General features: G+C 42.0%; 1 protein-coding gene across 1 annotated transcript in view; it reads right to left on the reverse strand.

Annotated features, from left to right (window-relative positions):
• The window catches only part of MAPK11 (mitogen-activated protein kinase 11), a 54,332-nt gene that overhangs the window by 20,562 nt on the left and 19,684 nt on the right, over positions 1-14,086 (reverse strand). The window contains exons 2-6 of the mRNA XM_066634396.1: positions 7,647-7,776; positions 6,550-6,608; positions 4,653-4,764; positions 3,240-3,269; positions 3,059-3,106 (exon numbers count right to left, since the gene is read on the reverse strand). Coding sequence (XP_066490493.1) covers positions 3,059-3,106; positions 3,240-3,269; positions 4,653-4,764; positions 6,550-6,608; positions 7,647-7,776 — 379 coding nt within the window. The remainder of the gene's footprint in view (positions 1-3,058; positions 3,107-3,239; positions 3,270-4,652; positions 4,765-6,549; positions 6,609-7,646; positions 7,777-14,086) is intronic.

Here is a 14,086-nt window from a genome sequence, read left to right on the forward strand (position 1 = left end):
ATGTCATTTTCAATTCCAGCTATCGTGATTCATCTAAGACGTCAGTGATGGGCAACAGGAATCTCTGGTTCAAATTTATCCCAGTGCAGGTCACCAGAGAATTCCTTCTGCTTATTCCCTAAGTTGATTCTGCTGCAATTTACATGTCCGTTCAATAAGGCAGGATGGTCCAACTTTTTAACGACTGGGTTGAGCACGACTCTGGCGTCCTGTTCCCCCCCCCCCAAGTGTGCAGATGCAGAAGTAATTGGCGGTAATGTGATGACATAGCTGCCAATTACTCTGGGTTCTGAGCTGCTAAAGCAGATAGAGGAGAAAGCAGAGGGAGCGGCAGGGCTTTTAGATCTCCCTGCCATGCCATTCTTCTCCTCCAAAGGAGAAGCCCTAACGTTGCAGTAGGGACATCAAAAAGCTGCTAAAGCAGGAGGAGGCAGTGGACAGTGGGACTTTTTAAAGGCTGCCAAAAATGGGATGCGTGTGGCCTGCCGGCCTCATGTTGGACCACCCTGGCTTAAGGCTTGTTGTACAAAGCAATGAAGTGTCAAGTGGGAAAGTCCTCTGTAATGTAGATAGAGAATCATGCACATGACTCTGTCACTCCTTGCTGAAACCTAGAAGTGATATGGAATATGTGGGTCATTCCAGCTTCCAGTACAGGATCCCTCCTGTTCTCTTCTTGGAAGAGGCTTACAGCCACCAAGACTGCAGCAACAGCCCATTTAGAGAGCAGAGTATCTACGTGATGAGCTGATGGTACATATGGAACAGACGAGCAGTGGTGAAGGGGTTTGTTTGGTGGTGGATGTTTGGATATGCATGGAGAATATTTAGGAAAAGGTTACTCTGCAGAGTGTCTTCCCTCTCAATTGTTGGTTCAGAATTGGGCCACCAGCCAATCCAGCTACAAAACACTGACAGAGGCCAATATTCTCAAAGCGTAAGGAAGGTGAACCTGACCATCTCCTCCCAGGTGTCTATCTAGCTCAGCGATTTTCATCCTTTTTCATCTCAAGGCACACCAAGAAGGCACTAAAATTGTCAAGACACAGCATCAGTTTTTTGACAAGGCACACCACGCTGCTGGCCAGGGGCTCACATTCCCCAATGGGCCTACTAATACATGACCCGCCCCAAAACCCCCGTGGCACACCTGCAGACTATTCACAGTACACTAATGTGCCATGGAACAATAGCTGAAAATCATTGGTCTAGGCCAGGGGTGCCCAAACCCCGGCCCTGGGGCCACCTGCGGCCCTCGAGGACTCCCAATGTGGCCCTCAGGGAAACCCCAGTCTCCAATGAGCCTCTGGCCCTCCGGAAACTTGCTGGAGCCCGCACTGGCCCGACACAACTGCTCTCAGCATGAGGGCGACTGTTTGGCGACTGTTTGACCTCTCACATTAGCTGTGGGATGAGGGCTCCCTCCACTGCCTGCTGATTCACATCTGTGATGCAGTAGCGGCAGCAAAGAAAGGGCTGGCCTTGCCTTGTGTGATATCTTTTATAGGCCTTGAGCTATTGCAAGACCTTCATTCATTCATATAAGTTCCACCTCTAGTATATTAATTTATGTAAACTCATGTAAATTTATTCAAATTTTAAATGTAAATTAATTCTTTTTTCCTCCGGTCCCCGACACAGTGTCAGAGAGATGATGTGGCCCTCTTGCCAAAAAGTTTGGACACCCCTGGTCTAGGCCAAAGGACGGTGAAAGTGACAAGTGTGATCATATTTCTACCTGGTGTTACAACCAATTACTGCTCCTTTTGGACAGTGTGCAATAAAAATATAAATAAATAAGATTAATAAAAGACCTCCTCTCTCGCCTTGCAGGACAAAGAGTGGGACACAAACATCATTGATCAAGACTTCCCAGAGTAAGACTCTGCATGTTAGCATGGACCATTTTGTTTCAGAAATACTAGGATCTGGAATAAAATCAGTACAAATAACAGGGTTCCAGCATTTCTTAGGCAAGATCTAAACTGAATTCCACTAGGTTCAAAATGCTAGTTGCAGTAGTTGTAGGTTTTCAACCTTGTCTACTATTTCATGTGGTCACCCAGGGCCTGAAGATGTAAACGACTTTCCGTGTTAGCAGTACTGAAGAAACAAGGAGAACTAATGTCTTGCAAAGACAGAACCAATGCTTCCATGGCTACTCATTCATAACACAGGCCTACAAAATTGAGGGTCAGAAAAGTTTTTCCCAAACTTTATGGTGGTTTGATATGAATTTGGGGTGCCGATTCCAAAAATGGCATCTGTTTTGCCCTATCACGTCTAGTTTTGGAGATAGAGTATAGCCTCATTAGTAAATGGTTCAAGCAGCTTCCTCATGAGGAAGCCAAGGTGTAGGCTTTCTCATGAGGAAGCTGCTTGAACCATTCACTAAAGAGGCTATGCCGTATCTCCAAAACTAGACATGATAAGGCAAAACAAATGTCATTTTTTGAATCGGCACCCCAAATATACCCAGGAATTAGTGTAACGTTTAAGAAAGCAAAATGTGTGTTGACCTGTATAATCAGAGATTAGTGTTGTAGTAAAAAATGTTTGGGCTTATTGGTCATCAGAGATTATTAGTCAGATTTACATAAATCAAACATTTTGTCAGTGTAACCAATATGCAAGACTAATGAGCAATGTTTGTGAGTATTCCAGCAGTTTATTTTTTTTCCTCAGTGGCATAGCTAAGAGGTGTCAGGGGGGTACATTTCCCTGGGTACCACACCTTTAGGAGGTGTCTTAGCAGCCTCTGAAAGGCACTTACAGTTTCCAGTGAAAACAGAAGTGCCTTTTGGATGCCTCTAAGATAACCCTTCAAGGTTCCCAGTGTACGGGGAGTGCTAATTTTGGGAGCGGTGTGTTATGGGGGTATGGGAGATGCTAAAAATATTTGTGCCCCGGGTGCTACGCTGTTTATTTCCTGCCTAACACCAAAAGAAAAAAAAATTAAAAGCTGACACTACCATAAAAACCAGGCACCACTGTTTCACATTTGCTTTGAAATGTCATCTAGATTTCCCCGATATAATCAAAATAGCATGAATCCTACCCTTAATTCACAGTCTTCATTTACAGCTAGGTTACTGGGTTTCAAGTCCTGCATCAGGGAGGAAAAAAAAAAAAAAGAACAGAGAGGGTTAAACTAGGGTTCAAAAACTATCATAACTGGGTCATTGTAGCAAATTTGACAGACGGCGTGCACACTGCATTATATCACCATCAAAACTCACCCGGTGAATTATTCCAGCTGAATGAATATACTGTGAAAGGAGAAGAAAATAGGTAAGGTCACAAACTGAAGTCAAATACAAATGCTTAAATATAGCTATTGGCCATCATCTGCTCTGTGCTGTTTTCCTACAGGGCAAAGATTTAGGTTATCCTCCATTTCCATTGTGAGGCAAACGTGCAGCATTGATGGTATGCAGCCAGCAAGTGTCATCTACCACACCTGAAACTTGTCCTTTTTTAAAACAAAAAAAGCAATCTTTTTAATAAAGATATTTAAAGCAATCTTTTAAAGTGCAATGCCATGGATGAAAAGTTGCTAGTCTTTTGCAATTCAGCCTTCTGAGGCCTTGGGAATTCAACCTGGAGCTCAATCCTAAGGCAAGGATTTACTGGTGCTGAAGTCCCTCTGCTGGCAGAGGGTGTCACAAATGTGCTGTAAGGCACATATCGACACCTGCAGGGTACGCAGTGATGGCTGGGAAGCCTGTACTGCCCCACTGATGTAATCTAGTCTTTCCATTGAATGGTGTAGGGGTGGTGCAAGGGTGCTTCAGGAGCAGGGAAGGGGCATTTGCAGGGTACGGCGGGCAAATCAGACCTCTGCTGTACCCTATTCTCCCTCCCGGGCCTGGCAGCCTTACATGGGGTTTCTTGGACTTCTGCCAGCTAAATAGCTGGTAGAGATCCATGTAACCCCATAGGACTGGCTGGGATGTTACTCGAGGTAAGGGGAAAAATATCCCCTTTCCCTGAAGAGACTTCCAGCCTGCTCATGAAGAGCGCTGGATACAACAGAGGCAATGAGGCCCCCTTGCGCCAGTGCTTGTGAAAATTGGGCAGCCTGAATTTCAACAGGAAAGCCATCTCTTGGGAGTGGGTAAAAGTGGTAAGGATAGAATAAGCGACAGCCTTCTTCACCTCTGACCTCAGTACGCAAGGAATCTTGTATTCTGGCTGACAGACAAGCTCCCTTATCTCCCTTGGTCAGTGTGACTGAAAATTCCAGAGCATCAAGAACTGTAAGAGGTATTCTCATTCTGCATTATTTGTCTCCTGGCAGAGAAGACGATCACCACATACTAATCTCCCCTTCTTAGCAAACAAGAGCCACACATACGTATATTAGAATATATATTACATATATATTACTGTTATATATGCAGGGGAAGGCAACCAATGAACTTTCTTCCTGATTATTGATCAGGTCTATATCTGTTTGGTTTCAGCAGCTCTACAGCATCTGGTGTTTTTGGACCGTTCACTGGGTCCAACAGAGAGAAAACATAAATGTCAGTCACATTTGTAATTTGATGGCATTTCTAGCAGAACAGAGAGAAAGATACCAGCCTTGCTGAGACCACCCATTAAAAACACACTTTAGTACCTCCTTCAAAAACCTCTGCAGCTATTACCTTAAGTCCTCGAAGTAGCTGGTATATAAGAAACTGTATATGGTCATCTGTCAACTTCTGGCACTTCACAATATTATTCAGGTCAGCGCCCATTAAATTTGTGACAAGATACCTGTAAATACAGAACAAGGATATTTTTTTGACTTAGACACCTTTTTACGGTGTCTTAAAAGGTGCCTTATTATTTTATGCTTTTATTTGGAAATGCAATAGCTGCACATGAGATTATCCTGGCAATGTTGGAATCAGTGACACAGTTAAGAGATGGAATTGCAAGCATTTTATTTGGTACTGTCAGTGGATTTCATATAAATATTTTATGTTGGTTTTAGCTGATTAAAGTTGAAGTTTATACTGTTGGTGTTCGTTGTTTTTATTCTATGGATTTGTTTGCATATTTTTACTTGTAATCCACCGCACACATAATTTTTTTTTAAAGAAAAGTGGTATATAAATATATTAAATAAATTATATCGTCAAAGGAGTAAGGAAAAGTCAAATCTGAAGTCTCAAATTAGGCACATGTTAAAACTAAGAATGGCTGAACTCAGCACAATCCACGCAGTCTGATTCAAGGACATGTAAAGTATAGTACACGTGGATGGAGATAAAGGGCCACAGCAAAAGGAAAACAGAACCAAAGCACAAAAAGATACAGAATTGAGAAAGAATCAATATACAGAAGAGTGAGAATTCAGAGCAGTATTCTTTTGAGCAGTGAAGGGATTGTTGATTAATGTCCATACAGGGTGAAAGCACATTCTTACTGATCATGGCAAAGTGCACCTTATCCAGTCCTTGGCACAGACTAAGCAGGAAAAGATCTGCTTAACATGTATCACATCAACTACAACCCCAGGACAGTTTCCTCCTTGCGTATCTTGTTTCGAATTAAGAAGTGGAAGAGCCGATCTTATGGCCCAGATCACCACAAAAAACCTGGGGTACCACCTTAAGAGGAATTATGTGCAAGACAGAATGTAGGAATGACTCTTTTACAACTATGCCTACTGCGAAACATATAGAAGTCCTCTAACAACAAAGTACGCCTTCTTCTTCAGAATACTGTTTATAGAATGCAACAACATTACATATATACAGTACACAGCAAACCTACGAAGGAGTAGATTTAAATGCAAAGGAGCAGATTTAAATGCCATTCATAAACGGTAAGGAATTTAACATATCAAGATGGATAAGGAATCCAACACAAGAAAAGAAGAAAAACGTAATACAAATTTAAATACAGGTCGACCCTAATTATCCATGGGTTCGGAACTTGCGGTTTCGACTCAACAAGGTTCCCAATGCTGCATCTGGAGGGCCAAACTGTACCCTCCAGTGTGTCTGGAGGTGTTCTGAGGCATGGAAATGTAACCCCTGTGGATGTCTGTATTCTGATTATACTTATAATTCTTTCTAACAGGAATATTTAAATGTGTATTAAATTCTTCTTTCCTTCTGTGGGCTTCCTAATTCATCACAATATGTTTAAATTTCTTACCATTCATAAAACATTTAAATTCTTTACAAGTTTTTCGACCCCCCCCCCAAAAAAAACCCCACAATTTTAAAAGTGGCAATATCTAGTGACTCACTGCACAAAACACTTATAAAATGGATGGAAATTTCTAATACAGATGTTTCCCCAAAGCCCATTTCATCCAACATGGTACAAGAAATTGTATTGCTTGTCCTCATTATAAATACTGGGTTCAGTCCAGCTAAAAAGTAAGTACTTTTAGATCCTGAGGATTTGGAACAGAAGAATATTTCAGCCCAATCTTAACAGTCCCATTGAAACCAATGAGGTTCAAAAGTGCAACACTTTGGCTGGATCACTCCATTGCGCCTATCTGAAAAAGTCTGCTAAAGTTTTAGGTCAAGCTTTACTCACACTTCATTAAAATTTTCTATTGATGCGGCAGGTGTAAAAACATCTAGTAATCCTATAACCTGAAACAGAAAAGAGGAATGTCAGTTTTAAACACACAAGGCAATGCAGCATGTTCACAACCTGTAGCGCCATGTTTAAGAAACTAGGACACTGTCTTAGGTAACACAAGGTGAGGTACACATTTCTCTGGAGCTTAATCAGGGAGAGAAAACTGTACATCTAAACAAAATGTGGTGAATGTGCTTCCACAGAGGAATCACTGCTTAAATTATTTACCTCTTTATGCACTGTAGAGACACACATGAGACTTCATTGTAAGTGAAAAAGTAAACTGAGCTCTTCTTAGCTAAAAAAAAATCCCACCTGACATAAAAAATAAATATTCACCTTCCCCACCCCCACCAAGCTGAATCTTAGACCATTTGATGTCAAGATAAAGAAAATCTGATTTCTGACGGTTGTTAGTAATTCATACGGTTAAATACACTGAATCTTATTTGATTTTATTATTCATCTTTGCAAAACACCAGCCTTTGTCAAGGATGTTTATATATTGTGTTCCTACTTCGTGGCTACCTTTATCTTTGAGCAACACCTCTGAAACATTTTAAAATATGAAGCTAAGCAGGGCTGCAATCCTACATGCATTTACCTGGCTGTAAGGTCCATGGAACTTGATGGACTTGGTTCTGAGTAGACATGCAAAGGCTGGGGGGATGGTGGTAGAATTGGTGGTGGGGCCCCAGTCTCACATTTTTATTTATTTTCAGAAAAAATGGTTGAGGACAACTGCTCTAGTGGGCCATTCCTCTTAGTATGTGTACTGAAGGGAGGGGGACATCTGAGTTACCCTGCTGGATCCTCTAAAAATGCTATTTTTTTTCCTAATCTAAGCAAGTATCCCTATCTTTGCTTGACGGCAAAGCTAAATTAAGGACAATGGATGTAGGAAACAAAGAAGTATAACACAAATTGTCTTGAAATTCTGAAAAGTGTTGCATGTGATTTTCTGACAAATACATAAATAAAACCACACTAAAGATGAATTAGAAGCTTTCCATTCAACATGCACACACTGTTGTGCTATGAAAACTCACATTTTCATGTTTCATGTGCTTGAGTAATCTAAGTTCCCGGTAAGTTCTTCGGGCATGAATAAGGGACTGGAATGGTCTCGAAAGCTTTTTGACTGCCACCTTCTGTCTCGTTTTGGTATCGTACGCTGAACTGAAACAAAATCAAACGTAAAAGAAGTGTTTAAAAGCTGTTTTCCGGTCAGAAATCTATATTTGAGAAACTACTTTTTTTCTTTTAGTTTTTTCTTTAAACTCATGCATAGAGATATTGTTCTGTTTGTTTCATACAGAAAAAAAAATGAAGTTTTATTTCAATATTTATCATGTTTTAAAAATAAGCTATACATAAAAAAGCTAGGAGGAAAAAAAAAACATGAGTGAATCTCAAACACTTGAAACAAAAAAAATACTTTGGATTTTTTTTTGTAGGCTGATCACACAGCCTGTCCTGCTGGACCAAAATAATTGAAATTGATATGCCCAGGCATTGCTATAATGTTTGCTTTATTTACATATATTCTAGCAGAGCATAAATGCAGGCAAAGAGCAGCTATTTATCTATGAAACAACAGACAACCAGAGGGAGACCCCAGCATCACAAGGTTCGTTTGGCCAACTTTTCTTTGTATTTTTCAAACTGTGCGCTCTTGCTCTCTCTCTCATTCCCTGCCCTGTTACACCAGTCTCTCCTCTTACCCAGAGCGAGAGGGAGGTCACCTCCTCTATGATCTACCACATCTAGCGTGTCAAACATGTTTCATACAGTGAGCTGAATATGCATGAGTGAGAGAGCATGCATGGTGCCTGTTGAGGGTCAGAAGTGACATTAATAAGCAGGAAGAAGCATCATGAAGCAGGTGATGACCAGAAATAAGCACTCCCCCCCCCCCCTTCACTTAAACTAATTTGGCAACAAATGACAGAAGGAAAAATACACAAATCTTGGTCATATTCGCAAGAACAGGGGCATCAATTCACAGCTCAGCAGATGAGAGGTGCTCTGCAAAGTGATGCCTTGGCAGAAGCGGAGCTGCTGAAAGGGCGACCCATATGATAATTGGGCTCTCCCAGCACATCCGCAGCTTCTCCCTTTCTCACCCCTCTTGGTCTGCCTCCTCTTCCATACCATTCCTCACCTTCTGAGGTCTCCTTCTGTCTTTTCCTCCCAGTGCCTTGCTAGCAGCAGTGCTGCTTAAAGGGCAGCACTAGGAGAGCCCAATTATCACAGGGGCTGCCCTTTCAGCAGTGACACCTACCAATGTGCCGTTTCTACCAATGCATCACTTCACAGCTCAGCAGCCATGGTGGTGCTGGGAGCGCGCAACTATCACATGGACCAGATAAAGAACTTCCGTGGGCCATATCCAGCCTGTGGGCCTTACATCCAACACCCCTGATCTATTTTCTCCAAAACACTCAAAGGGATTTGTCATCTCCCAATCACTGGCTCCCATCAGCTAACGACGGATGATGACGGATTATTAACCAGTGAACTGCCTAACAAAATAAACTGGTCAGCTGGTTTTTGTAACAGCCTCAACATCAACAGAACCAAGCTATGTGACTTCACACATCACATGGCACAGGAGTTCCAAGTTATCAACTCAACAACATGAGCAACAGAACTCAAGGCAAATTACTCCAATAAACCAGAAGATGTAACCTAGAAATGGATCGTTCACTTGCACAGTTGCACAGCAGGTGTTTACAGCTACTGACAGGATCAGCCTGCCAGAGACAAATAAGATAAAGCAATACCACGTACGTCACCAGAGTCCGTTGATCAGCTTGTATACTTTTCCATTCACTGACCCAACAGAAGGGTGATACGTCATATTTCCAACGGAAACAAAGAAAAGTGGCATTTTCTTTAGAAAAAAAGTATCTTATTACTACCTAGGTGTATGTCTCATTTTCTCTTGCCCTCAACTCTCTGCAGAAAAACTGCACTCTCAGGAAATCTTGTGATAACACCACCAGGATTATCCCCAGGTAATATCCTTCTCCCATCTGCCATGACAAATAACCAGGGAATTACCTTCATTAATTTGGCTTTTTAACTCCCATGTCTCCAATTCAAGGCTCCTTAGGGAGCACTAAGATCTGAATTCTAGTCCCCATGTGAACAGACGGGGAGCCTCTCTCAATTACCGAGTCTGCCACCCTGTCTAGATGTACCAAGTGTTAATTATGCTTGCCAAACATTGGTGTGCTGTGTGTTAATTGTCACATGTGCATCATTAATTAAAATCTAGCAACGTACTATGCTATAAAAGTTTGCCTCGGGTGCCAATGACAATAAATACACCTCCAGTATAAATGCTTTAGGCCTTGATCATTAGAAAAATGTTGCAATTTTCTTGCGAAACTCTTTTGTACTTGTTGATATTGTGACGTACAAAGTTTCTCTTTAGTACCAGAAGTTTCCTTCCACCTTCATTGTTGCTACTTTGACCGTTATCACCTAACAGGCAGTAAGACCAGCCTGTTCCTCAATTCAAGGATTTATATCCTTGGAGCCTTGCAAGATATAGCCCAAAGCAGCGAGTGATATAAAAACATACTTAAAATATAATTAAAAGCAGCAAAGTAGGAACAAATTAAAATCAAGTCATAATTTAACAACTGATAGAACCAACATAGAAGGCCTTATGGAATAAAACAAAAGAAAAAAAACCAACCAGTTTTCAGTTTCAATTTAAAGGACAGACAGGAAAAAATAGCTTGGTTTTTTTGGGGGGGGGTGGCCCTGTCTTTTGTACCCAACACATGGATTTCTCCCTGGGTGGTCTCAGGAATAGCATCTCAGGAGCTGGTTTCAGGGCTCTGGAAGGTTCAGAAGGGGACATCTTAAATTTGTACCCCAGACAACATAAAACCTAAATCAGAATGGATACAAGCAATTTTTCCTGTGAAATGCCTTGCAAATAAGTTAACTCACATGAATTCAGAGGCGTAACTAGGGTGGCACCTGCTCCGGGTACTGTGCCAAGGGGGGGGGGGAGAAAGCATGACTGCTTCTCAGGCTCTGCGGGCAGCTTCATGCCCTCCATTCCTTCTCCTGTGGAGGTTCCCCTTCAAGGGATTAGATGATGAGATGGATTAGATGAAAAATTATAGAAAAGTGACACTTGATTGCTCTCTGAAAGCTCTATCTGTTGCAACCATCTAACTCCTAGGAAGCATTATACCAAGTGGTCCTTCGAAGGGCCTGAAAATTAATGATGAGCATGAACAGATTGTTAATCTGTTGGGGTGCTGCCCAGAAAGTTAGTTCACTTAAGTCCTATTGAAAGTTAAACAGCTTTAGTGTATTAACTGTTCACTGGATCCCACTAATTTCAGGGAGATGCCTGCATATTTAACACTTTCCGATCAACTGCAATCACACACTCATTTATGCTTCTACAGATTCATAACCAAGAGCAGGATTGATTTCTGTCTATTGAGATGAAAACGGTTTCTAGCTGGAAACTCACCCACTTGCTCAAGCATCATGTCAGAAAGGAAACGCTGGTCTCCAGTTGGCAATTGCCTTTATAACCAAGTATATCTTTAAAATACGTATTTTTCCAGTTGGTGGTTTTAAGATTGCCAATTTAATTGGCGTGTGTTTATTTCTCTCTTTCCTATACCTCCCCACTCCAGCTTCTATTCTCATAACTCTCTGCTCCCCCATTTTCAGGTACAGTGGGCCCATCTTTTATCCACGGGTTCAGCACTCACAGATTTGACTCAACGCAAGTGCCGACCCACGCTGGGGGGCCTCATGTGACCCCCCCCTGACATGATCAGAAGGCACTTCCAGTTGCACCCAGGAGGTAATTGAAGGGCTTTCCATGGATTTAATTATCCATGGAAATTGGTATCCATCGAGTGTCTAGGAACTGACCCCCCACAGATACCAAGGGCCCACTGTACCACTGACCAACCCTTGCAGGTGTCTTGACATTCTGTCAGTCCAATGTTTGAGCAGGAACAGTCCTCTAGGGCAGTGTTGCTAAATGTTTGTCTCCCGCTGTAACACTTCGCATGGTCCACTTGTTGGAAGTACCACCGAAGTAACTGGCGATGTTGTAATTGTAAGTTACTTCTGAATTGGGAGGCCAGAAGTGACATGAGAAACACCGGTAAGATTTGGGAGCATTCCTCTCATCTCACCATGTTATGCTCGAGATAACATGTCACATGCCCCAATCAAAAATATCCCTGTAAACGTGGCCACAATCAGGGCTGAAACCACCATTACAGTTGCTGGGGGGACAGGGAATGGGCAAAAGACAGAGATTCAGTAATTTTCACAATGCTGGTGTGAATGACTATATCACAAATGCAACAATGTGATGAAAAAACTGTCCAATTCCTGAAGACATTTACTACATCGAACAGCTTTTTAAGTGCTTCTAGCTACTCCATGGAGTGACCTAATATGACCTCCATGTACACTCATGGGTCAACAGCAAACTTAACAAAGGATACTGAACATTTCTTTTACTCCTCCGTTTCCAGAAACATGATATTGCTCTGCTGAATTTCAAGGAAACAGAGTCAAGGCGTGGGCTTCATAAAGTCAAGTGGAATACAAAAAGAACAGACATGCTTTCTGGCAAGGAAGCCCAGAAGAGACACAAAGGCCTTGTGTAAGATGTACAGATGACAGTATGTGATCTGAGCCAGTCAGTGTATATAGGCAGCAAGTGTGGAAATGGTGTCTCCACAAGTAGAGGGAGTTTGCTGTTTAAAGCAGAGATTCCCAAACTTACTGGTTTCACGATGTCCTGGATGCTTCACCAGCGGCGCATGGCTCTTGCAAATGACTAATGATGACATCGCCAGTTGCTTCTAAGACATCAAGTGCCACTTCAAACAGTGGTAAGCCAGTCATAGTGGATGGGTGGACTTTTCCCCCCGAGCGCATATGCTCTCATGCCAAGCCTTCCACTGAAGTGGGACAACGTGGTCTCCCTTACCAATTTGCTTAGGAAGTTGACCCTGGTTTCACCTTGTGAGATGAGATGGTATGTTATACTGGAAAGCAGCAAGAGGTAATTAGCATCTGCTTGCTAATTGCTTTAGCTCCTGAACAACTAGGGTCAGTTAGATGAAATGGATCAAATGTGATGAAATACATCAGTGCAGAATCAGTAAAAAACCTTTATTCGCTCCTTTCATCATGAAGAAGAAAAATGATAAATCATGCCATCTTTTTGTCAATTTTTCAATAAGCAACTAGGAAAAGGGAAAGAAATCTAGTTATGTACAGCTGGGAATCCACATCAATACAAATGCATCACATAATTTTCGAGTTCAGCATGGAAATTTGCCGTTAGTACCTGCTATCCCTCTCAATAGTGAAAAAAAATCAGTAAGGTTGTTGCAAACAAAACAGCATGAAAATTACTACAATGGGATCTTGGTATCTGTGGGGAATCCATTCCTGGACTCCCTTCCACTGTGCATAACAAAGTCCATGGATAATTAAATCCTTGGGGAGGGTGCACAATGGCAATTGGAAGTGCCTTTCGAAGCATCTGGGACTCCTTCAGAGGTGTGGGGAAGCCTTGTGAAGACCTCCCCACACCTCCAAAAGCCTGCCGGATGCTTCTGAAAGGCACACCCAGTTGTGTCCAGGATGCCCGTAGGCCCTCCAGATGCAAGATTTGCACCTGTGTTGACTGAAATCTGCGGGTGCTGAACCCACAGATAAGGAGCGCCCACTGTACCTTATAATATTGCCTACCAACCTACATGTACCTAATACTATAAGGGTACGGATTTCCAGTAGTCTGAAAGAAAAATAAACGAATTAAATTTGTTCCCATTTCTGAATGTCTCCTTGCCTGGTTGATTTGAAATCAACCTTGCCTGGTTGATTTAAACTTTAAACAGCTGATTTAAACTTGCCACAGGCGACCCTTCTGAGTGGCTGTTTACACACTTGAACTATACAGGTGCGTGCCACTTAACAGTGATATGTCCTCTTATCTCTGTTGTTATGTGATTAGGTCATTAAGTAAACATTCAGTCCAATCTATTGCTTTGCTGTGTAAGCAGACACTCCCTGCCAGACACTAGCTGGTTGCAAAGGCTACTGGAGAGATCTCTTCTTTGCGTTAAAAGCCTCTCTGTTGTGCAAGTAGATACTCTGCTGCAAGCTATGGGAGACACAATTGCCTCATTAAGAGCATCTTTATTGTGCTTTGACCATCGTCATATATGCGGTCCGTCATTAAACGAGTGGTTGTTAAGCAGCACACACCTGTATTATGTCCTCTGCTTCCACTTAAATCAGAGAATAGCTGTTGAAATGCACATTTGAAAGGGACATTTTGGGTCCACATATCAATTAAGGGAGAATCAATTTTAAGATTTCATTTAACTCCCCACTGCGCAGCGGATGTAAAAAGTTGATCTATGGAGCATGTCAAAATGTAACTATTCATTTAGTTCATCAGTTAAAA

Source organism: Tiliqua scincoides, chromosome 7 (assembly GCF_035046505.1).
Source record: "Tiliqua scincoides isolate rTilSci1 chromosome 7, rTilSci1.hap2, whole genome shotgun sequence".
Lineage (NCBI taxonomy): Eukaryota > Metazoa > Chordata > Lepidosauria > Squamata > Scincidae > Tiliqua > Tiliqua scincoides.